The sequence below is a fragment of the Dermacentor andersoni genome, chromosome 3, assembly GCF_023375885.2.
Source record: "Dermacentor andersoni chromosome 3, qqDerAnde1_hic_scaffold, whole genome shotgun sequence".
Lineage (NCBI taxonomy): Eukaryota > Metazoa > Arthropoda > Arachnida > Ixodida > Ixodidae > Dermacentor > Dermacentor andersoni.
In genome coordinates, this window is record NC_092816.1 from 77,909,905 (window position 1) to 77,933,366 (window position 23,462).

General features: G+C 43.5%; 3 protein-coding genes across 5 annotated transcripts in view; 1 reads left to right on the forward strand and 2 right to left on the reverse strand.

Moving 5' to 3' along the window:
- Window positions 1-1,775, reverse strand: part of LOC126544497 (uncharacterized) — a 69,265-nt gene extending 67,490 nt beyond the window's left edge. For 2 of the 3 annotated variants that reach the window (XM_050191850.3, XM_072287228.1), the window contains exon 1: window positions 1,414-1,775. In XM_050191850.3, the coding sequence (XP_050047807.2) occupies window positions 1,414-1,438 (25 nt within the window). In that variant the 5' untranslated portion in view covers window positions 1,439-1,775. Of the gene's footprint in view, window positions 1-621; window positions 792-1,413 lie in introns of those variants that run through there. The other variant, XM_072287229.1, reaches the window with a different exon arrangement.
- Window positions 953-11,771, forward strand: PolZ2 (DNA polymerase zeta subunit 2). The gene is made up of 7 exons (XM_050191895.3): window positions 953-1,253; window positions 1,782-1,900; window positions 2,128-2,333; window positions 3,081-3,175; window positions 7,084-7,163; window positions 8,697-8,789; window positions 11,589-11,771. The coding sequence occupies exons 1-7, from the start codon at window positions 1,238-1,240 to the stop codon at window positions 11,637-11,639; spliced, it is 660 nt and encodes a 219-aa protein (XP_050047852.2). The 5' UTR covers window positions 953-1,237; the 3' UTR covers window positions 11,640-11,771.
- Window positions 11,772-20,003: 8,232 nt separating this feature from the next.
- Window positions 20,004-23,406, reverse strand: LOC126544554 (60S ribosome subunit biogenesis protein NIP7 homolog). The gene is made up of 5 exons (XM_050191907.3): window positions 23,264-23,406; window positions 23,038-23,124; window positions 22,810-22,948; window positions 22,487-22,627; window positions 20,004-20,178 (listed from the first exon to the last, which is right to left on the reverse strand). The coding sequence occupies exons 1-5, from the start codon at window positions 23,317-23,319 to the stop codon at window positions 20,059-20,061; spliced, it is 543 nt and encodes a 180-aa protein (XP_050047864.1). The 5' UTR covers window positions 23,320-23,406; the 3' UTR covers window positions 20,004-20,058.
- Window positions 23,407-23,462: the final 56 nt, after the last annotated feature.

The window sequence follows — 23,462 nt, forward strand, 5'->3', positions numbered from 1 at the left end:
AACGTAACGCCAAGAAAACAGAAAAACAGACAAAGCGAGGCGCAATGGACGCTTACACCGCGCCCCTGAGGCACGAACGCGGCGGTACAGATGCTGCTGAAGCAGGCACAAACAAACCCAACGGGACACCGCTGGCAAATTATTATGGAACCGGCGGCTGCCCTACTCGTCAAGAGAGGATGTATTGATTGTGTGCCGTAATGTCAGCGTCCCGAGATATTTTATTCCGATCGTCCTCGATGCGGACAGAACACTTTAGCGGCGGCGATGTGGGAAATAAATATTGTGTGAAGAGAAGAGCGGGCAGCAGACAAGCGAGCGATTGCAACAGCGAGGCGAGAACAAACGCGTGAAAACGCTCGCGGGAGCACAGGCGAGCGCAGTCGACTCGCGCAAGCAGAATCTCCACTCCACACACAATGATGCTTTGAGGATCGGTCCGCAGATACACACTCCTCAGAACTAACCCTAAGCGCTTCAACAATACTTTTTAACCAGAGCATCCGTATTAGTGACGGTAGCTTACACGAGTAGGTTAGACTGATTAAACAATGCCCTTTCGGAGACCCTGCGTGCGAGATGTCAAAATCCGCCCTTGTGACTGAGCGGGGCAGTACTTACATTTTTAAGAGCAAGCTAAGGCCATCAGGCACTTCAAAGGCTTTATCGGCGTCTTGTAACTTGGCCGGCTATCATACTTTTACAAAAACGCGCACACACATAGATAAAAGGCACTATGAGAGTAGAAGAAAAAAAAAAGGTTCGCTTACGAGACCCCCAAACACAAAATTCATCGCGAAACAACACTGCCAGTACGCATGTCAACTGGAAGCAGGCTAGCAGCTCCGAAAGCGCCAGTTTCATTGGATGAATGAGACAGCAAGTGGCCAATCAGGAAGCGCGGCTCATCGCACGCTGAAATACACATTTTTCTGGCTTCTCCGCTTCCGTCAATTTTGAGAAATTGGTTCCGCTTTCTGCTGCTGAACGAGTTTATGGTGGAAAACAAGCAGTCGCGACCGCAAAGCAGAGCCGGTCGTAACAGCACGCCATACCAGCGAACGGCCGCATGCGAGACGCAACGCGTGGTTTGCTGAAACAGTGGCGTTGCTTCTTCAGCGTGCTACTGGGCCGTCGTGGCCAGCTGCGCATAGGCACCTAGAAACACCTGCAATTTCACGCGCGCGAAGGTCTATTAGAAACCGGGTTCGCTCTCTGGTGGGATACAGCGACCGGAATGACTGAACAGCAAGGTTGGTGTCGTGAAGCAGCGGCGTTCTAGACATGTAATCCAGCTACGTGTACGCTCGGTTTAGCATCGCAGCACACTACTTTATCCCGAGGAAAATACTTCCACAGCGCGCTTGTAGAGCGCGAAACGCCATAAACTCTTGCTGTCGTTGCAACACTTACTTGGTCCATTCATGGGCAGTGCCATGGGATCATGCTTGTTAGTCTTTCATGACCGGCGGCTTCGTGCATCCACACTCCACGGCGTTATGAGCGTGTGGCAATTACGCTGTTATCTCGAGCACAACCTTGGCGCGGACTGCCTTTAACCTTGTGTGAAATGCGCCCCTATTAAATAACGCTGGCTCGAGAGCGGTAGTTTTGGCCGTCGCGCTGGGCCACTAGACGGCATTTCTGCGCGCGTTCTCGTTGCCTCCTTATAACTTGCGCGCTTTTTGTGTGGCGTCAGGACAAGATTTAGTTAGAAATGAAGGAAGTGTAAAGTGGCATAATGGCTGGACATAACTGGCGCAAAAACTTTTCATTCGCAGCTTCAGCGGACATCGTTGCAGAACTTTTGGAAGTTGCAGTGCACAATATCCTGTACTCGAGGAAGCTCTATCCCGAAGAAATGTTCCAGAAGTCATGGAAGTATAATATCCCAGTCCACGTAAGTTCTCGCATTTATGTACGAGAACGAAGTCTTCTTTTGAATAGTGGAAAAGAAGTGTTTACTGTGTCGTCAACTTTGGGTGATGTGTAGTACATTTTAAGTGACACATGTGTCATACATAGTATAACCCCATTCTGAGTTGTCATTTGCTAGGGACGTCTTTTATTTTCTTTTGGCAATAGCTGCCATTGTAGACACACTTTACAGATATGTTTCTTTTACAGCTGGCGTCACATCCACAGATTGTGGACTACATTGACAGCTGTGTGATGACAGTGCACAAGTTGCTCCAGCGAAACGAGCTACGCAAGATGGTTGTGCACGTTACAGACTCTAACCACAGGCCCCTGGAACAGTTTGTTTTTGAGGTCACCGTACCAGTTGAAGGTTCTTCAACTCGTTCTAATCTCTCTAGGCGACAGAAAGAAGAGTGAGTCTTATGTCTTACGTCATGCCATGTCTTATGTCATGCTAACTTGTGCTGCTAGTGCCATACTCCGCGAGTGCCTGAAGCTATCAGGTTGCATTCTCAGTTGATCACTTTCAGGATTATCACTTTCAATGTGCACTGATTCGTTCGTTACAGCAGATAGGATGCTGGTCACTCCAGTGAGGCATCACACTGGGTGTTACATCATGTAAAAGCGAAACCAACTTTGAAAGTTATGGACTGAGAATACAGCCACTAGGTACCATTGCTCGAGCTCTCAGTATGCAGTTTCGTGAAACCTGCCGTAGTGGTGTAGTGGCGTTGTGCTGCTAAGCCCAAGGTGGTGCAGCTGACTTGTGGTGCAACTGAAGGCCGTTTTATCTTTGACATAGTGTCATAGATTATAGAAGCATCGATGTTTGGCATATTGTTTCTCAAGGAAAAAATATTTTGCATTGTATTGGAAAAGAAATGAATGTCATAATATGTGATTGCAGTGAAATTCATGACATCACAGTGGATGTCATCAGCATAAAGTTAGAAAAGCTTATATCCACTACTAATTAGGCTTTGCTCTGTGAGAGACATTCGAATAGTTTTGTCTGGTATATTCCTCTTTGAAAGCACTCATTTGCTGTTCCTTTAGCCTATAAATTGGACCGACTAATGAGTGAACTACATTGCTGATAAGGGTGCGACTATGTCACGTCCTGTTGTCCCACAAATGTACATTTATGTCCTCTGCAGGGAAGACTCTTACCTGCTTGACGTAGAAGCGGCAGCGCGAGCCATTTGCCTCAAGGTGACTTCGTGTGACTCCGTCCTGCAAGACAATCCACAAGGTTGGACATCTTTCTGTTTCTTGGCGTCATCCACATTTACTTGTGCGTATGGTTGAGAGCAGTCAAGTAAAAGCTTTTGGCACCGTGTGACTGGTGTGCCACACCTGAAACATGGAAGCATTTCTTTAAGAAGCACGTTTTATTAAGCGCTAGCTAGACAAGGTTGGAAAAGGAGACATGTACACTACCAGACAGGTAAGTTTCCCAGAGACAACAATGAAAAGGTTTGTTTTTCTTCTGTAACACATTATAGGCGCAGCAGTAGGTGCTGAAAGTCTATGTTGGGCACTCTGACATCTCTTGCACTAGCATACCTGCCAACATTTACGATATTGTTGTAAAATACTTGATTTTTAGAGCTTGTTTACGATTGTCATGTTCATACCAATAATTTTAATTTGTGTCTGGTTGAGGGCAAAATTGATTTCAAAAGAATACAAATACAATCGCTGACCGATTTTTTGGAGCCTAATTTTTCAGAATGGTAAATTATTCGAACATACCTGCAGCAATGACACCACCTTATAGCAACTGAAATTTTACTTGAATATTTTATGAATAGTGACCATAACTTTAGGCAAATTGTCCATTTTTTTTTTTTTTACCTCCATATTGTGCCTGTTTGACGTATAAGCACAAATTATGGGTCTAGAAACATTTTAGTGGTACTTTTATTGTACCTATAGATGCCTATTTCGATGTTGGTACTTATGTTGGATTTTCAGAGAGTAAAAATGTCATTTTCTGTGTTGTCCTAGCCTTATGTTGTTTATAATGCTATCACTTGCTGGGAAAATTGACTGAAGGCAGCTGATTATTACCACCTAAACTTTGCTGTTGTAAAGGCTGTTATTGATAGCTTTGCAGGAAGTGAGAGCATTGCTGTGAAAAGGGCTCAAGCTACGCTATGTGATACACTTGAAGGTGATTTAGCGTGCTTGGGTGCAACTCTATGCGGGGCTTATTCTGGACGTTCAGGAAAGGTTCGCCACCATCCCAAATTGACCTGTTGCTGACAGAGTTAGCTCAAAACATCAGTCTGCCTCGGAAAAAAAATTTTGTGTTCAGTAACAACCCTTGGCCGAAACCTAGGCGGGGTCCAGGCCCACCCCACCTAATCGCAGGGCACTCAATAAAGTTATTTGAATGAATGAATTCAGTACTGAAGGAACTGTCAAGGGTTCTAACCGGCGAACAATCTGCATTTTCAGAGAAAATTGGATCGTGGAATATTCTGAAGTACAAATATTTGCTGCTAAATTCAGTGTGTTGAGTGTCCTTTTTCTGGATGCAAACCAACACTCGGTGAAAAAAGGCGCAACATGCAACCAGAGAATCTTAAGATAATTTTTGTTTCTCGCTACTTTCAAAACTTTTCTCGTGGTGTATTTCATATGAATCTTGTAACCTACACAACTTGCCTCATTCCGTTTTATCAAGCAAATAAAGTGAATTTCACAATACAGTGGTTTAGCGGGCTGTGTTTACTTGAAAATCATAATTTATTGATCCTCAAATGCACAATGAATGTTTTTATTGGGCCTAAAGGACAGTATCTTTTATGCCTCAAGTGTACCCTGGCCTGGCGTTCAGCTGCCTTCAGGGGTGATACGCTTGGGAAAGGAGCCTGCTCTCTAAATTCCTCTCGAAACGCTCGCAAGAACAACAAAAAGGCACCTAACACAGCATTTTTGAGTGCCTAAACATCTGGGCTCTATTCATGAATAAATTTCATAAATATTTGTTTGTCCATGATGCAGCTTGTTCTCACTGCAAATATAGACCAAGGTGCCTGCCTGTTCACAGCAATGCTATGGAACAAATTCAACATATCTTTAATAAACAATTGGCGTACTGAGTAATCAAACAATTTTTAGTGTATTTCACCAAATATATAAGTATTTTTTGTCTTCGGCTGTATTATTTTCCATATCTTAAAGTTGGTAGGGCTGTGCTAGTACTGTACAGTTGTTGCAAATTGAGGAAGCTTTTGCAGGATAGAACTGCATAATTACTAAGCAATTACATTCTTCCCTTTCCGAGTAGTTGCTCTGTTATATCTCCCTCTTTTTTTTTTAATTTACTGATCTATTAAAGAATGACCCAATGCTTGCCCTTATGTAATGCCTTCGGGCCCTTAGTAAGGTGGAAATAAATGAACAAGAGAGCATCCTTTGGAGATAATGGTTCTCAGAATTTGCTCTGGAATGCATTGATTCCACTCTGAAGTTCCCTAAATGCATAAGGAGTGCTTTTGAGAATGTCTCCAATGCCAATGTATTTTGGGGCACATGTTGGGAATGGGCATTGTTATCCTGGTGTTAGACTGAGGATTCCTTGAACAGAACGTTCCTTAATTAAACTTTACCTGGCCTTACCTCATCATTGTAGTGCGCGTGCCTAAAGCTTAAGGTTAGAAAGTCAGTAAATTGCAGATGTACCGAGCATTGGTGAGTAGAGTTCATTGCATGCTCTATGACATCTGCCATCACGAATGATGGGTTGGCGTTTTCGCATCACTTTATCGCCACTGCCCACCTTCTTGACTTACACAACTTTTTTGAACCACTAATAGTCAAAGCTGGCTTGTCATGCAGATACAGACGCGACTTTCTGCTTTTTTTCATTGTGCCTGCAACTACCTTCACAACATGTTGAACGCTGCAAGTTCTGCAGGAGACAGGAGTAATGGATCGTCCACTTTGACCACTGCCTCCTTCATGCTGAGATCTTGTGCAGTAGCAAAATTTGGCAGTGCTTTTTACCTAGTAGTACAGTAGTAACACCTGTCTGTTTCTTCTGGAATGAACCAGGACTACATATCATCTGGCCCGAAAAAACTGCAAGGAGTAGTGTTGTCAGCCATGAATACGTGGGCTAAACATCTTCTACAGAGATGTCTGAGAGTAGGGCGTGTTCTTGCCTTTAGGCAATAGGTAGCACTACTGTTGCTTTCACAAACACAAAAATAAAGAATCTATTTACAATCTGGCATCACTGTGGGCAACGCATATTCTGAACTCTGTACAAGCTAGAAAACAAAAAAGAATGTGATAAGCGAAATGCTGAGCCCAGATTTCATAGCAATTTTTAAAAGATCATTCTTGCTCTTCCCCATAGGCTGGCATGCTGCCTTTATCACCAGTTCTAGCTACTTCATGTGACAGATGACAAAAAAATTAGTGCCAAACTGTAACGGACAAAGGAAGAAGACTCCATAAGCATTGCACCAACTTGTCCAATTAGGGCTTCTACTGCTGTCTGTTTTTTGTCTGGCAAAATTTATCAGTAAATGATTGCCAAATTCAAGCAATAGGTTCCAATAGACCTGTTGTGATATGCTGCTGGGGACATTCATTGGTTAGCTGTATTGATTGGTTAGTGCTGAGGCAAGCAGGCTATTGATGTTGCACTGCCTGCGACATTGGCCCACCATGTTGCTGCCTTTGATTATGCAGTCTCCGGGATCATGCTTGCTTAGATTAAAAGGTTGTGAACTTGGGCGGGTTGGTAATCCACTTTAACTTGCTAAGCGGGTAACAGACTGGTCTTAGACAAAGAACCATGCAAGACAGACATGGCGCTCGGTTACACTCTCTCCATTGATCGGCCCTGTTTACTCGGCCAGACATCTTTCCACACAAAGTGGGATGAATAGCCAACGAAAACTTCGCTTTAAATGGGCAGCACTCTTTCTGTATTCTGTCCTATTCCTTCGTGGTTTGGCACTTTTTAGTTTTTTAGAAGATGTGTACCAACTTGCAAAGTTAACACTTGTACTGCGTATGATAAGAAAACAGTATCAGAGGAGAAGAATCGTACAAACTTAGGCCACTGGATGGCAAGACAAGTAGTTTTTATACAGGATACATACACATCTCTTCTTTTTTTTTTTTCTAATGCTGCAGGCTGTTCATTCAGCATCCAGCTACATGTTGCAGAGAGCACAGCCATGAGGCTGTCCTTGAGTGATGATCCCGATGACCAGGCAAGTTTTTGCTCCTGTTCTGTTTTAAAACTCTCGGGTATATCATTGGTCATTATTATGGCTCATGAAATGTAGTGTATGCCAGGCCAAGATTGTTTGCCACGAGAAATGGTTATTGCTATATGTTAATTGATGCTTCACAGTTACCCGTTTGACATCTTTGCAAATTCCTGCTGTAGCGTCTCGGTAGCTCTGGCAGTCTACTGCCAAGCCCTAGATCTTAGGATTGATTCCCATCCACAGTGGCCATATACAAAGAAAAAGCTCACGCGCCGAGATTTAAGTGCATGTTGACCCTTTAATGACGGCACACATAAATACCTAGAAGAAATGTTTATTTTCTATCTAAGCGGGTGTAAAACACATTGAGAATAATCAATGAAAAGGAAAAATATTTAATGGAAGCTTTTGCAGCAATAGGGAGGCAAATCCCCAGGCAGAAAACTGGAAGTGGGCTTCACCCCAAGCCACTTATGGCTTTATTTGTAATTTGTACAGGGAGCTTTCATCATATGTGAACCATAGGTATGTATTTAATTTACTTTACGTCACGTGTGCGAGACCTGTGCAGCCAGAGATCTTGCATCGGTCTGTCTTCTCTGACTGTGCTTTCAAGAGAATGCGAATGACGTGCCAAACTTTTTCTACCTCATCCTGTGTTCTTGCTATGAACCAACAAATGATGATTGCTGCCTATCATTCAGAGTTGGCTGAATATATTTAGCCAGAAACTTCGTTCCCAATACTAAAATTCAGCAGGGTCTCTTCTTCTTTTTTTTCCTGGTGTGTTGTCTGTTAGCAACATCGGTCAATAAAGGGTTAAAAGAGCTCTGTGTGGTCAGAATTTCCAGCCTTGCACTACAGTTCATTTACAAGTGTTGTTCATTTGCAAATGTAGTGCAAAGCATATCACTCATTGGGAAGTCATTAAAAGGAGAAAGCTCATGGTATATAGTCATGCAGATGTGGTATTTCAACTTGCAAGACTTCAACTTTGTCGTTCGAAAGCACAAACTGTGATTTTCCATAGGGATCACCATATTTATTTCTTTATATGTGGGCACTACGTGAAGCTCATCAGGAAATTTTCTCATGTTTTGCCTGCAGTGGAGACAGACAGTTTCTCTGCAGCTATACGCTGTCTCAGATACACCTTGTATGTGACAAGGTTTGTAAACAGCATTAGTGTGAATTTTTTTTTTCTGTTCTTAGTGCTACAGGCGCTGCACAGAAATTGCTCCAAAAGCCTTTCCAAGTGACCTGTCAGTAATGAGAGGCTTAAATATGCCGTTTACAACTATTTAACAAATGCATTTCTTGTTGAACAATGAGAAACCTGTCACCTAAGTGTGTCTACACACGCAAAGTACAGAGAAATGTCAAAAGGTTTTAATTTACCACATTTTCAGGTGTATGATATGAATGCTGGCAACATAGATTGGCGAGTGTTGTGGCCATAGAAAATGAGAAATCTTGATGTCAGAGTGGCTGTTTGTCTAGCGTAACTGATAGTGCTTCATTTTGCAACTGCAGTCATTCCCCTGGATAGAGGCAGATGACAAGGACGTAGACATACCTGGCGGAAGCATAGTGCCTCTCAAGTGTGCCAACACAACCGTGGGAAAGGTGAGCAGCGCTAAGTAGAAGCACTGAGCATGACAGGGTGTGCCTTGATCCTCCCAGAAATTCGGCTTTTGTGCTTGCCAAACTTCATGAAAGTGACCATTCTAGTCCTAATCGCTCTAGACTGAAATGACCCAATGCAGCTTATTCTTTTTCAAGAGGCTTATGAAATCTATGGGCCTAGTTGGACCTCTGGATAAACAGTGCCACACCGTCTCAAGAAAGCAAATCAAGATTTTCGTGTAGATTGCTTAGTATGGATCTGTGGAGATGCAGATTATGCTCTCACAGCGTTAGCAACAGTACATTTTCATCTTGACAAACAGCATGAAGATCCCAAAGTGTGGCTGCAGAGGTTAAGCCCCAATTTCTTGAACAAGGCTGGCATCAAAAGTGCAGTAGACTCCCTTTAAGACGAACTTGGGGGGACCATGAAAATTTGTTCGTCTTATCAGAAGTTCATCTGATCAGAAGAATAATTGGCAACATAACCAGGTGCATTCAAATATCTTACTTCAAAATGGTAAATGAAGTAGAATTATAATGGGGGGGGGGGGGGGGAAATGACATAAAAATTTATTTAGCTGAACTTTGGATGTTTGGCGCTTCTGCGAAAATCTGTGAGCAGTCACAAACGATGTCATATCTCTTCTAATGACTTCAAAAATCCTTCTGTGCCTTCGTGCTGCTGGAAAAAATTCACTAGGCAGTTAAAGCAGGCGTTTGCTGCCTCACAGGTGATCGTTGCTATCATCCGAGCTAGCGAAGTACGAAGGAGCATGCCGAGCACGCCACTACGCAACCTATAGGAAATTCTAGGTGACATTGAGCAAAGTGGGGAAGTAGAAACGAGGCGAAGCTTCACAGAGGAGGAAGGTAGGCAGAGGTGCGCTGGATTGTACTCTTCTGGCAGTTGCTACAGGCTTCGTTTGCGATGCGGACGTACCGGGTTTGTCTCATAATAACATCACCCTCGCGCGCCGATGCATACGCTGTGGGTGCAAGTGAAAGCGTGTGATGGTGAGCTGGCAGCTCAATCTCACGTGTGAAAAAGAGAAGGGGGAATGCACCGTCTTCTGTCGCGCACATGGCACCAGGGAAGGAGGGGGGCATTGTACTTGGGCTGCGCGTGGTTGCGCAGGCTTTATATCTTGAATGTGATCTGCTTTGGGGGCACAGTCTAGGTGGGCTGATGGCTCGTAGTTTTGTGTGCACTGTGTTCTCACTGCTCAGTTTGCATTGAAGCGATAGACAGCACGAAGGTCACTTCGCTCGCTGCTGCTGCTGCTGCGATTCCTCACGGCAGCGTTTTGACAGTGAGCGTCCATGGTCATCGAGTGTGATGTGTTCAGTCTTGCCTGTGCGCCCTGACACCATGCTTGTGAATTTAGTTAGTACGCAAATGTTTACGAGGGGGCATTCTACTCCGGCGGCTGCAGCATATGGCTTGGCCGTGCGAGCCCTGTCTTGAAGTCTAGGTGCACCAAGGGCCAATAGCTTCGTATGCGCTATAGCTCCCATATGCTTGTGCCTCACCCACGTTCACAAAGGTTTTTTTTTTTTTTTTTTTTCTCTTCCTGTTTTCACCTTTGTCCACGGGCAATGTGTGCTGCAGGCTCCGGTAGGGTGCCTTGATGCGCACGCCCTGGATGCAGTGCATCAAGGCACCCTAGCCTGCAGGATCGGCAACGGTGGCAGTCACTCAGAATGTTCGTCTTAACCGAAGAGCACGTCTGAGGCGGTTCGTCTTAAGTGTTTTTTTTTGTCCATTGAGTTTATGGAAAACCAAACAAATGACAACACATGTCTCGCGCTGCTCAGGCCTCTCCAGCTCAGTGTCTCGTGCTGCAATGATTCATGCAAAGCTTTTCATTACATTGACTACTGCTGAGTTTGCCAAATCTTTAGTGACTTCGGATCATACATTTTCCCGGTTAGTTTTTTTTCTCGCGTTCTTTACAGAACGTATGGGTGAGGTTCTACTGTATAGAGACATTAATCTTGTCGTTTTCTACATTGTAACATAAAAAAAACTTTGTACTGCAAAATGAGTATTGCAAGGACAGGTAGTAGCGGAAGTGCTGCGACACACCACATCACACTTTTAAAATCTTATCGGTTTCACCACTGGTCAAGAACTAGGAATACAAGGAACAAATGTTGAGCAAAACGAGAACAAGGTAAAAGTGGGAGCCAACGTTTCGACAAGTGGACTTGTCTTATTCGAGGAGCTGATGTGCCACTTGAAATCTAGTAGAAACTTTGTGCCATGTCTAGGTTCACTAGAGGCCATATTCTTGAAAGATCACATTCGAGAATTATAACTTTTGGTGCACATTGATTCACAAACAGAGAGAACTGTTGCTGCTTCTAAGAGGCATTACAATGGATGCCAAAACGCGTGCAAGTCTCGAATCGAGAATATTGCCCAAATGTAGTCTACAGCGTGATGTATTTCTTTCTTGACCCTATGTCTAATGTTTTTATCACTTGTGTGAAACTGTTATAGAAATGAGGAAAAAGCAAAGCATGACAGGCATCGAACCAGAAGTTAATGCTACTAACTTCTTCTAGCAATCAACGCATGGTGTAACTTTATGGGCTGCAATTCTCATGTCTGGATACGTAATGGCTTTGCACAGTGTTGCTATGAAGTGGCATTTTAGCGAGCTTTGTAACTATGATTATTGCTTAAAAAGCGGAAAGCATTTACACAGTTTGATTACATGGTTACCATATACTCTACTAATTGCAATTGCACTGAATGCTGTGTCACCATTTTCGTTTTGTTCTCCATTACAGGTCCAGCTCTACGTTGTCGAGAGTGACGTCAAAAAACCTTCATCCTCTTGATGGTGTTCTATTTCTAATCACAAGAATTTTTCATGTTACTTTAGGAAAAAAGCATCATTTTCTCGACCGACTCTAAGTTATTATGTAAATAAATTTTAATACTCAAGCAAGATGCTTGAGATCTTTTGTGAACACTGTCAAGTTCATTTTGATCCGGATTGTTGGGTGTCGTACCTCAGGACATCATCACAGTATGCTGCAAAAAAAAAGGCAGCGTAGTTTTTAAATTATGTACGAGGTTTACAATTTTCCTACCATGAAGTTTCGTTGTTGCATATGCAAGAGAGAGAGAGAAAATGATAAATGAAAGGCAGGGAGGTTAACCAGGACTGAACCTGGTTGGCTGCCCTACACTGGAGGAAGGGGAAGGGAGAGGGAAAGATTAAGAGAAGAAGAGAAAGTCCACTGTGGATATTGCCGACGTGGTAAGGATTTCTGCTGTATAGCCACTGACGGTCGCTCAGTCCGGTAGCTTTCAAATATAGCGGCAACACTTTCGTGTTTTTTTATAGATGCGACATGTGAGGCCACAATCCCAAGACCTTGTTTAAGGTGAACGGTTTTCTATCGAACTATGCAAGATTGAGTTCACCTACTGTTAGCGTACTGTGTACTCCACAATGCATGCATGGTACACTCCTCGCCAAACACCTTGGGCAGGTATTCTCAGTTGTTCTTTCAAGGATACAGTCACTTTTGTGATATTTCTTGTTATTAGCATTGAATACATTGCTGTCTACAGGCAACAGCATTCCTGGCACAGTGCCGGGAATGCTGTTATCCATAGATGCATCCATCGCTGGCCATATGAAATATCTTTTAAATGATTGTATTCCCAAATGTGAACGATTGAGAATATATTGCACCTTGTGTATGTATGTACTATATTGCAGTTTTTGCAGGAGAATGTAGCGACCACTCTTCATTGTCATGTCGCAACTCTGTTGCATTGCCGTGGCAAAAATGTGTAGATTTGTTTGCAGATAGTGCTTTAAAGCTAGTTGCACACTCATGTCTCTTCACACTAAACATTCCTGTGCTGCACTACCCAGCATTCAGTCACAGCTTTCAAATAGAACACTTCGTAAGTTAACGACTGTTCATTATGCAAGTAGTAAAGCAGCGTTTTGTGTAGAGACACCAGCAATTTACTGTTGTAGGAAAGTTGCATTTTCATACTACCTGACAGATGGCAACTTCACGTACATAGTTTCTAAAACAAAAAATTTTAATTGACGAGATCACGAATCATAGCTTTTAACCTTTCGGGGCACCTTTCGCCGGCTGCCTCTCGTGTGCGCTCTTGAAATTTCCAGCAGAGCTGGCCTCGCCTCACAAGAAGAAGAATAAATCCTGGATGTTGTGGTCTCGGTCTTTCTTGAGGGCCACAGCCGAGTCCAAGAACCCACGTCCCGACACTGGCGCCCAATGTAGGGCAATATTCAGCTGTGACAAGAACCAATGGAGTGCAGAGAGTGCTTCATAACTAGCACAGAAAGGCCCAACTTTCACTATTTTATCATAAAATGTGCGATTTCTAGAAGTCACTTACGACAGTCGTATATTTTACCATTTTTCATTCGCGGCTTATTTGAGACAATACCGATTTCAACAAAATGCAAATATAGTCGTCTATAGCGATGTTTCAGAATCCGACTTTTTGTACCTTCTCAATTACTGAGACCTACTGGCAGCAGTGCCACCAGTAAAACGGCAGGTGAAATTCTGGCCGCCGTTGCGTGAATATTTCACTAATGAATATCGTGAACATTTCTGCCTTTCCCATGACGCAGATCATTTTTCGCTGCAAATATAAGCAGCAAGCATTTTCATAGCGTATCGTAACAGAGTAGGTTAGTACAGCTACAAATGTAAGCAAAATTTTTTTTGGCAGCGTATATCTTGCATAGAAAACGATTGTTAGTACTTCTCACTTAAATTTAATTTTTTACTTCAACAGTAGTTTTTCTGACATTTAAGGTTGACAGGTCTGGAAAGGTTATAAATGAATTCACCAGTACAGTAGAACCTCGTTCATACGTTTCGAAAAGAAGCCGCGAGAAAAAACGTAATAAACGGGAAGACGTGCGATCCCATGTAACTAAAAAAAATTGACAGGCTCGACTATTGTTGACATTTACGCAGTGCGAAGCGTCGCGCCTATCGTTGCGGCGTCGAGCTGCTGGCGTTCTGGCGGCCCAAGACGCGTTTCGTTGTTTTCCTATTGCGTGGTGTTTTAAGAGGGCGACGCCGGATGCCGCCGAAGCTAAACGTGATGCCCACATCGCGCTGCCTGCAGCAGGGAACGGCGGCGCGTTTGGAATATCGCCTACGTGCAGTACGCTAACAATGGCGCTACGCAGCGCGCACTAAAACGCATAGCCGAAGATGCTTATCGCACTAGGTTTGACGGCGATATCTGTGAATGCGGTGTGCGACGACACGGGCGGAGATTTGCTGGTACCATAATAAGAAACTCTGCGCGCCGTCATTTTCACGTGATACGGGCGGCTCCGTTCTCGATCGCGGGTGCCTCGCGCATTTTCTTGTTCACATGGAATCCAACCGCCGCAAAATGTCTACGATCGTATAGTCTGCAGCAGGGAATGGCGGCGCGTTTCGGTTATCGCCTATTAAAAACGTGGGCTATACGCTTCCGACGGCACCACGCGCTGTGAAACAGATAGGCTAGATGCTTGGCGGTGATAGCTGTGACTGGCACGTGCGCCGGAATGAGAAACTGAGTGCGCGCCGGCGTTTTCACGTGAGACAGGTGGGCAATTATTGCGGTGAACCTGCCGCGGCAGTCAGATATAAATATCTTGGGCGGGTGTTCTGGCATAAGTCAGTCGTCAAAAGGATTGTTCTCAGGCGCGCTCCTCGCGCATTTTCGTTGCATGGCTTCTAGCGGCCGGAAAACTTATCATACGATCGCAGTTTAGCGACTTGCTGAACGTTGGTGCCGAAAAATCGCGTTTCCCGGGAACGTATGAACCGGTAAAAATGAGCGTAACTCTTTTTTTGTGTTCTCAACTGCGAACGTTGGCGCCGGAAAAACATACGTAACGGGAACTTATCAACGAGCTTTTACTGTATTACCCTCCCAAGGTTCTGATTCAATGGCACCAGAGCCTCTTAGCTGCATTTACTGTACTTTTATTCCTGGGCAAACTCCACACACTATCGGTTCAATTAGTGAGCTATTTAGGCCAGTTGCTTTCAATGTAACTTGAAATTTTAATAGAAAATTATCATTTCTTGTACTGCAAGCTTGTTTTATCCAGCCTATAATGTCTTTGTTGAAAGTTTTGTGTGACGAAAAAGTTTGAGCCAAGTTATTGATGTAAGGGCTTTATCAACATTGTAACATAGTTACAAATAAACTCCACTGTATACACCTCAGAGTGCTAAATTAATTATGGCTAATCTAGAGCCTTGATATTGGACTATTGGATATTGGTTTTACAGTTGCAAATATAGTAGCTCTTTATCTATAGAGTACACTGTAAAATGCAAAATTGTATGCACACTATTCAGAGCCACTAATGCCTGCTTGGAAACCCATAGAAATGTAAACCCTGTGGGCAGTTCCACACTGCAGCTCCCTTTATCATGCAGCGAGACAGTGCATGAAAAACATTACTAGTCAAGTAGTTTGCCGTGTATGTAATCTAAAAGAAAAATATCTCATTTGAAAGTGTGTCTGGAGAGAACGCCCACAAATAGTTTCATGCCATTGCTGCACCTCGTTGAAATTTGTGATCTTGTTACTACAGACTAACAGTATATATGCAGAGTGCAAAAACAAACAAAAGAAACCTATGCATTCTTGCTTTTCTTTTATCGGAACATGCATTGTCTTGAATCTTGATTTTGTGGAAGCTCGTGAAACAGCCTGTATTGCAGACATGAGCATCGCACTTCAAGCACCCTAGGGATGCAGCTTGGCAAAGCTTTCTTGGGAGTATTTGGCCTTGCTTGAAATGGCACACATAGAGACGAAATAAGCAGCTGAAGTGCTAAAACCGGGCGCGGGACGCCTTCTCAGATGGTCACTCTCGGAGATATCACTTTCAGTGTGCACCGATTGGGGAAAACTGCTTGAATCATATTATGCGCCATGTACTATGTCAAGCAAATGTGATAGTATTGGTGAAGGTGAGTGTCCAAGAATATGTCCCAAGGCCAGGGAAGTAGACGCACAGAAGTGCTCCATTCTTCTGCTTCAGTTGCTTGCTTTATCATGTAAAACCACGCTAAACTACGCTTCTCACACGCAGGGGTTCACTTCCCAAATGACAGATAGAAACACACAGAGTTGTTGCTGCTAGATGAACACAATAAAATCCTCAAAGGATGGATACAGGTAAGAAAACTAGAGAGATTAAGTGCCACACTGCAGTATTAGTCATTTCTTTCCCACATGCAATGCCTGAAACAACTCATCTGATCCTGTTGTTATCGCATCCAGTGACTCACTTGCACCCCACTCAAGCGACAACTTCATACTGTGCAAGTCATTATGTAGAACTGCTAATTTGCAACCCTACACCCAGTACACCTCTTACCAAGCACATTTGTACATTTGACTGACACATGTCATTGTCACTTACTGACACTGCCATTAAACTTTAGTTTTGGTTGTAGTTTTTATTTGTATCTTGTTTGTAATGTGTCCCTGCTACAAGATTGTCCTTTAGGTGCATGTAGCGGTTTTAATAAATGATATGCCAAGCATCCCACCTCACAGAAGTGGCATGTTGCCAAGTCATGACAACCAGCTGAAAGAGGTTAAAACAAGATGGTATTTTATTTCATTTTTGTGCTGCGAAAATGTTTCAGTAAAGCCTTCATGCAGAACTATTTTCATGCAGTTATAAACAAGTGTCACTTAGCACTACAAGGCTTGTTTTACAATCACTGTAGCTTTCACAGGGAGCCACCTGGGAAAAGCACAAGAACTTCGCTTCAAGGAGAGAGATTGTGTACATGAACTGAGTGTGTGATGAAAATTCTTACTAGAATGAATTATCTTGCTTTTGTTAGAAAAGAAACATAGGCAAGGGCTGTGCATCTGGTTGCCCTGCAAGATATAATGCTCTTAAGGAAGATACACAGCCAGCACTCATGCAGCCAGCCTAACAGAAGTATGAAAAAAAAAAAAATGGCACACAACTAGTAGCATAGTCATGGAATCTCTCGACTGTTTACCCACTGATGTTGTATCCTGGAGATAATGCCTTGTCTGCAGGTTTCCATGTAGCATTTTGAGTGTGTCCTTGTTGGATGACTAGGCATACAAGGATTTGGCACAGATTGCTTGCTGTTCACCAGGAAAGCAGTTCCTTTTTCTTTTTTTGTTTCAAAGTACTAACTTTTCTTGGCTCTTTTATAAGTTTTGTGTCCTTTGTCCCACACGGAGGGCGCGGGTTCGATTCTGGGGATAGTGCAGTTTACATTTGCCATGTGCCACTGAGTATGTGCCATCATTGTCATGCCATCGTCGGCATCAGATTTTCGTCGTACACGTCATTGTGCCATCACTGTAATCCCGTGGTCGTCCTACTGTCTTAAGTGTTTCGCCGAAATCATTCCTTCTTCGTCATTCGACCGTGATTACGACGCCGTTGTTGTTCCATTGTTGGCACGCTATCATCATTCTAGTGTCCTCGTGCTGTCATGAAAGGGAAAAATTGTCGTCCACCCAAATGTAGCACGAAGGTTACAAAGGAAGCCCGTACAGCTTTCTCAGAAAGAACACTTTGCAGTTGAGGAAAAATTCCTCCTGGTCTGGGATGCTATCCAGATAAGGAAAAATTTTTCCTTAACTGCAATGCCTTCTGAGAAAGCTGTATGGGCTTCGTTTGTAGCTTTGTGCCACATTTCGGTGGACAATTTTTCTCTTTCATGATACTTCCTCCACCTTGCGGGATTCCGCAGAACTGATTTGCCATAATCTGTCCTCATGCTGTCGCTACACCAGTACATATCCTTATAATTTCATAACTGCCAATCCATTTTCGTCATGCCTTCGGCTGCGCCATTTGTATGCTTAGAAAGCCAGCGATCACTAAAGCATCGGAGAGGAGCACAGTAGTTTAAACAGAGACACTATAAAACATCTTTTACACTGAAACTTGTTGGAAGAAGCAGGACCTCCAGATCCCCGAGAAATTCACCAAGCTTGAGATTGGGAGCGAAAATGCCTATTCCACATCACAGCTAACTTAAAGGGCCCCTCACCGGGCCCCATAGCAAATTTTGGTTATGTGCTGGAAGTTGTTGCATGTCCTCTAAAAAGTGTTCTGTCGCAAAACGTTTTCAAATTAGCTCATTAATAGCCGAGATAGAAATATTTCAGTGCCGCAAACCCATGATTTCAGGATGCAAGCTCCACTGCCACAAGATACATTCTCTCTACTCACCCTGTCTAGCCTCCCCAAGCGAAATTCCTTCCCTGCGTTTTCCCATACCAGATCTCGAGGATCGCGTGACGCATAAGTCAGGGGCCCCGCCTTCATCTTTTTTTTCTCCTAGCTTTCTTGCGGCACGGTGCACTTCCAGTGATGGCGTCGCAGGCGAGATGTTGCGATTGTCTCACTTCGCGCAGCGCACGATTTTGTGCGCCGTACACGAGGAAATCTGACTAGCGGTATAATTCATTGCTACAAAAATACTGAGGCAGACACAAGCGGATCACGCAGCATGATCCCATGCTGGAACACAGTAGAAAATGACATAGTTTCGGTGTCCGCGTGCGATTGCACGACGTGGGATCAAGCAAACGAAACGGAAGTACATCTCGCTTGCTGCAGTGCGAAGTAAAACAAAAACATGCAGACATTTGGTTTGTGTGTTTTATTATTTCTCTAAGCTTTAAGTCGTCTATTCGAGTAACATATTACACAAATAACAGATGTTGCCTTGAATAATTCTCGAAGTCACATGTCACCACGAGCGATGTCACAGTACGAACATGCGTACGTAGGCGCACTAGCACATGTACGTCACCTTTCAGCTCAGAGCGCAACGGCCGCGAGGACAAGGGAAATTGGCATCCGGTTTGAAAATTCACATCCTTCCATGGCGTGTAGCGATGTAATACTTTGCAGGCACGATCATTATCATGCAATGTATGCTCTGCACTTGTCAGCTCAATATGGCCAGACTTGGTGAAGGGCCCTTTAAACACTCGCGTTACACACTTGTAACCATCCTGCGAGTTTATTATGCCAGGATGCTAAACACGGTACAATCTTGTTGGCTGGGTTTAGAGAGGGAAATGAGGTGCAAGTGGAGGGGGAGGAAAGGCAGGAATGCAAGAAGGAAATGTACTATGTGGGAAGCCTTCAATGGGTTCCGCAAGGAGCACCCACAAGAGGGCAGCCGGTCCCCATGCACTTCCACCTTGCAGCTGAAGAAGCAAGTTTCTTGTGAACACAGATTATCCACACTGTCAGGTCACATTATTTCTTGTCATAACTACAACACCAACTCCCACCGTTGAGTGTCTTACAGGAAAGCTGAAGGTCAAGAGGTGCGAGAGTTGAGCATCCCCACATATTGTATGCAGACATAAGATTGTGTGGGCAGTTTTAAGTATTCTTTTGGATGAACATAAAACTGCCTAACTATGCATTATACTGTACGCACACTTTAACATACTAGGCTTTGTCTTGCATTAATCTGAGTGAAGGAAGAAATTTGAAGGACGGGGATATGTGGGCAAGGCAATGCTCTTCGCCAAAATGTTTTTCCTTCTGCAAGAAGTTGTGCACATCTGGGAAGTTGCCCAGTAGTGCTTTTATGTAGTGCCACATAAAAAAAAGAAAAGTAAAAAAAAAACACACACAAGATGTGTATAACATCTTCTGGACAAAGTTCCACTTTCTTGTGGCAGAATACAAAATTTGTACCAGCAGACAATGTGCGAATGTGACAATTTATTGATACAACGTATTGGAGAGTACATATGTGATGCTGATGATGCTCATCCTTTCATGGTTACATATGTATGTGCTTGCAGCCTTCTGAAGTGGTAGAGCATGCTTACAATGTATGCAATGTATTTTAACTGCAGGGCTGCTGTTTTAGTGAAGCATATTCATATTTGTGCTTGATGATTAAGTATTATATGAGTGTGCCTTTAACAACAACAATCGGAAAAGATCAAATCCACTTCCAAGTGGATTCAAGTCAACTTTTCTATTAATGCACTTGCCTCAAAAACAATCTATTCTGAGGTCTGTGTTTGGATTGCATTGTTTGCATTTAATTTGCCCATAACAGTACACCTACACAGCCTCCCGCACCAGTTACTGCACCACTTGTTTAGAAGAGTAAAGAAAAAAGAGGAACAAAAGATGAGGCGGCACAGTAAATTTGAAATATATTTAGGATGAAACATAATGACAGCTTATCATGTGAGCGTGTCTTCGGAGCGAATGTACTCTCCCACATCCGCCTGGTGGAACACAACTATGGTCATGGGGTCTGCACGTCTGCACTCCTGTGTGGACTTTGCTGCAACACCAAAACCCTGAAAGACGGATGAAATGGAAAGGAATAAATTTTTGCATGTTCATGATTGCAGCATTGGTAGTTGCTTCACTTCAACCAGTGGCACGGAAAAATTTAAGATGTTTCCTCTGAGCAAACATTGATACAGCATATTTCATGGTACCATATGTATGTATGTGAGAGCTCTGCTAGTGAAGGCGTGCTCCAGGGCGTATACTGGCATTTTTGCTTTTTTTCTCACATTCTGAACACAGAGCAATGTAAACAGTGGAGAATGATGTGGCGCAGACATTATATTCTTGCAAATTACGCCAGTAGTCAGGTTCGACAGGCACTGCTAACCACTCCAGAATGTATCAGAGGTAACCAAAATACACTGTGAACCAGTAGAAGTCACTTCTAAGTTTAGGTAATCGCCATAATTCTTTTCAGTGTTACTGTGGACACAAACAACTGACATACAGGTGGCAAAGTTGAAGACATTACGCAGCTTCATTAAGTAGATAACAGCTTATGTAGCATGTCTTAATATCCCACTCGGAAATACTTGATCTTGTAGAATGTGATAGGCAACAAATTTGGAAGCAATCAAGAGAAGGATCACAAGACGGATTAGCAGCGTCTAACAAACAAGCCTTCGTTTGTATTTAAAACATGCAGCTGGTTCTCATTGCTTGTGGGCTAACACAAACCATAGGTTCCGATGTAATCCAAACAAGGCAATGGATCACGGTTAGATGGAGACTTGAAGCAATCGACAGTTTTCACACGAGGCCCCGATGGTAGGGCCTGACAAAGACACGAGGCCCTTAATTGAAATGTTGGCCCCTGCGGTGTCTTTGTTCAGGTTTCACTGTTGTGTTACTGAAGTCAGGCTGGGAGACATAGTTGTGAGAAAATGGATGTATTTTGAACTAAGCAGTGACAACAGCACACCATTGATGTGATAACTTGTGAGATGTAGTGTCATTTATCGTCCCTATTATGAAGGCCCAGTTTTCGTTAATCACACCCATATGAAGACAACTGATAATGAAGCTAAGGAAAGCATAGGGGTATTTATTCGTAGTTTTTATTTGAAGTGTGGAAATGATTAGCTAAAGGGAAATGAAAGTTGATGAAAAAACAACTTGCTGCCGGTGGGAGCCGCACCTTCTTATTGCACATGGTTACCACATATTAGGTTTTTAGATCTCATTCTTGCTTTCTCAAACAGTCATGTGTGCTGGTGCTATGAGCCCTGAGGGAAGAAAGCTATTCCACCATTTTCATCAGCACATTCCAAACTAGTTAAGCGAGGGATCATTAATCATTGTTTAAAGCTGCTCTTCTAAAATCCTGCCATCATCTGGTGCACAGAAGCTCCGAAAACCAAGTTTCGCCCCCAAGCGTAGCTGGGTATCCCTTGCAAATACTGACAGCAGCGGCTGGCAGCATGTTAAGAAAACGCGATCACCCGGATTCTGCTGCCCAACAGAGCAGAAGCAGAAAAGTGATGGTGATGCCGTACTTGCACCAAGCTAGCTATAACATGGAGAAAGTTGGGACGCGTGTTGGTGCTGACGCTGTCTTTTCAGCTCCTTTGTAATTCTATAGTTTGTGTGCAAAATTTAACAATACTACAACGAGGTGCCATGACTGCAATACAACACACTGAGAAGCATTTGTTTTGTACGTGGAAGGAGTGGTGTACTGTATCCCTTTAGACTGCGGGAAGGAATACATATGGTCAGGTGGGAAGGTGCCTCAATAATCGCTTACAGGAACATTCGAACGATGTTAATAATCTGGTAAAGACTAGTCATCTAGCCGTGCACTGCTCACGTTGTGGCTGTAAACCCTTGTTTCACAAATAAAAAGTGATATCTAGGAACCCAGTTCAAATCACTAGGATGATATCAAGGCATTAGAACTGATTAGAAATGATAACTCTGTAAGTTGCCCAGCTGTGTCGCTGTCAAAAAAAAAAAAAAAAAAAAAAGAAGTGTTCCTACCGCAGTAGCGGCCTATAATGGATGATTTTGCTGGAAAGAAATCCATGTTGTGACCATGTGGAATAAAAATTCAGTTGTTAGTACTGCTGTGTCTTCTTTCCCTTCTGTTGTCGTCATGCTTTGTTGCACTTTGCCTGAAGTTATGCAGTACCAACTAGCCCACCAGTCTGTTCCCTTGAATATTGTTTACGCTGGTGATGATACATTCCACTACATGCCTATAGATGTAAGCCATCTAGAATATTTCTTGTGCTTATATTGAGGGCGCTTCCTGTTGCACGTGTAAACAAACAAATGCTTGAGGTAATCCGGTAATGAAATCACTGCACTTACCAGGGGAATGTCACTCATGGAGTAGACAACAACACCGTCATATGTGTTGGTGTTCTCTGTGATTCTTGCCAGACCAGACTTCAACACATGGTGGCCGTAGAGGTACTGCTGCTCTGCGCTTGGTTTGAGCCAGACCTTTTGCTGTAAAATGTCACGTTACTACAGTTTAACTGAACTTACTAGACAACAAGAGAACGACACCGTCACTGTTCGCAAAAAAAAAAAAAAAAAGGGGGGGGCGCCGAAGAATGCACAGGAAGTATGGCGGACGCATCACTGACATCCAAAATGGTTGCAGCTTCAGCAAATCGCCGAAAACTCACCTTCGCGTATGGGGCCAGATAGTCCAAGGCGGTGATATGCAAGTGAAACTTTCCAGACTTGGTGAATTTGCCGAAGCAAGTGCCCATGCTGATGAGGTTCTCCCGGGCAACGTTGTTGGCCAGCTTCATGATCTTTTCGCTGCGTAAACATAACAATAACCCGGCGTGTGCTGTGTGAGCGTCCGAATCTGCGTGCAGTCATGTTCTGCACCTGTTACTCTTGCTTACCTTACGTAATACACTCTGTCTTTATGGAGCCTAAAGCAGTAAGTACCGTCTGGCCTGTCAATGAGAAGCTTGATATTCTCGGATATGCTGTAAAGAAGAAAAAAAAAAAACGCATGGAAGTCAACGTCAGCAAAGTTTCAATATCGAGCAGATGACGCACAGATATACTGAACTACAATGTTAGCTCTGCAAGCAAAATCATCACAAAATGGTGCTTGAGACTCACTATTTGGAGAGCTTATCGAAAAATGTTCGAGTTTCTTCGCTCGTGAGGGGACGCATTTCATAGAGTATTTGAAGAACTTGGCACAACACAACAAACCACCACGCACGTGCGCTACGCACCGCAGAAATTTAGAGCTTGCTGCGTTTTCGATTTGGCTTCTGTCGACTTGTTTTGATCTTTTCTTGTCCAAAGACTATAC

Bases quoted from the DNA above. Each gene is read 5' to 3' on its own strand.
- PolZ2 (XM_050191895.3), top strand. The intron at 2,334-3,080 runs GTGAGTCTTATG...TGTCCTCTGCAG, and splicing joins TCTAGGCGACAGAAAGAAGA to GGAAGACTCTTACCTGCTTG. The intron at 8,790-11,588 runs GTGAGCAGCGCT...TCTCCATTACAG, and splicing joins CCAACACAACCGTGGGAAAG to GTCCAGCTCTACGTTGTCGA.
- LOC126544554 (XM_050191907.3), bottom strand. From the start codon at position 23,319: ATGCGTCCCCTCACGAGCGAAGAAACTCGAACATTTTTCGATAAGCTC. The intron at 22,628-22,809 runs GTGAGTTTTCGG...GACATTTTACAG, and splicing joins ATCTGGCCCCATACGCGAAG to CAAAAGGTCTGGCTCAAACC. The intron at 20,179-22,486 runs GTAAGTGCAGTG...TCCGTCTTTCAG, and splicing joins CCATGAGTGACATTCCCCTG to GGTTTTGGTGTTGCAGCAAA.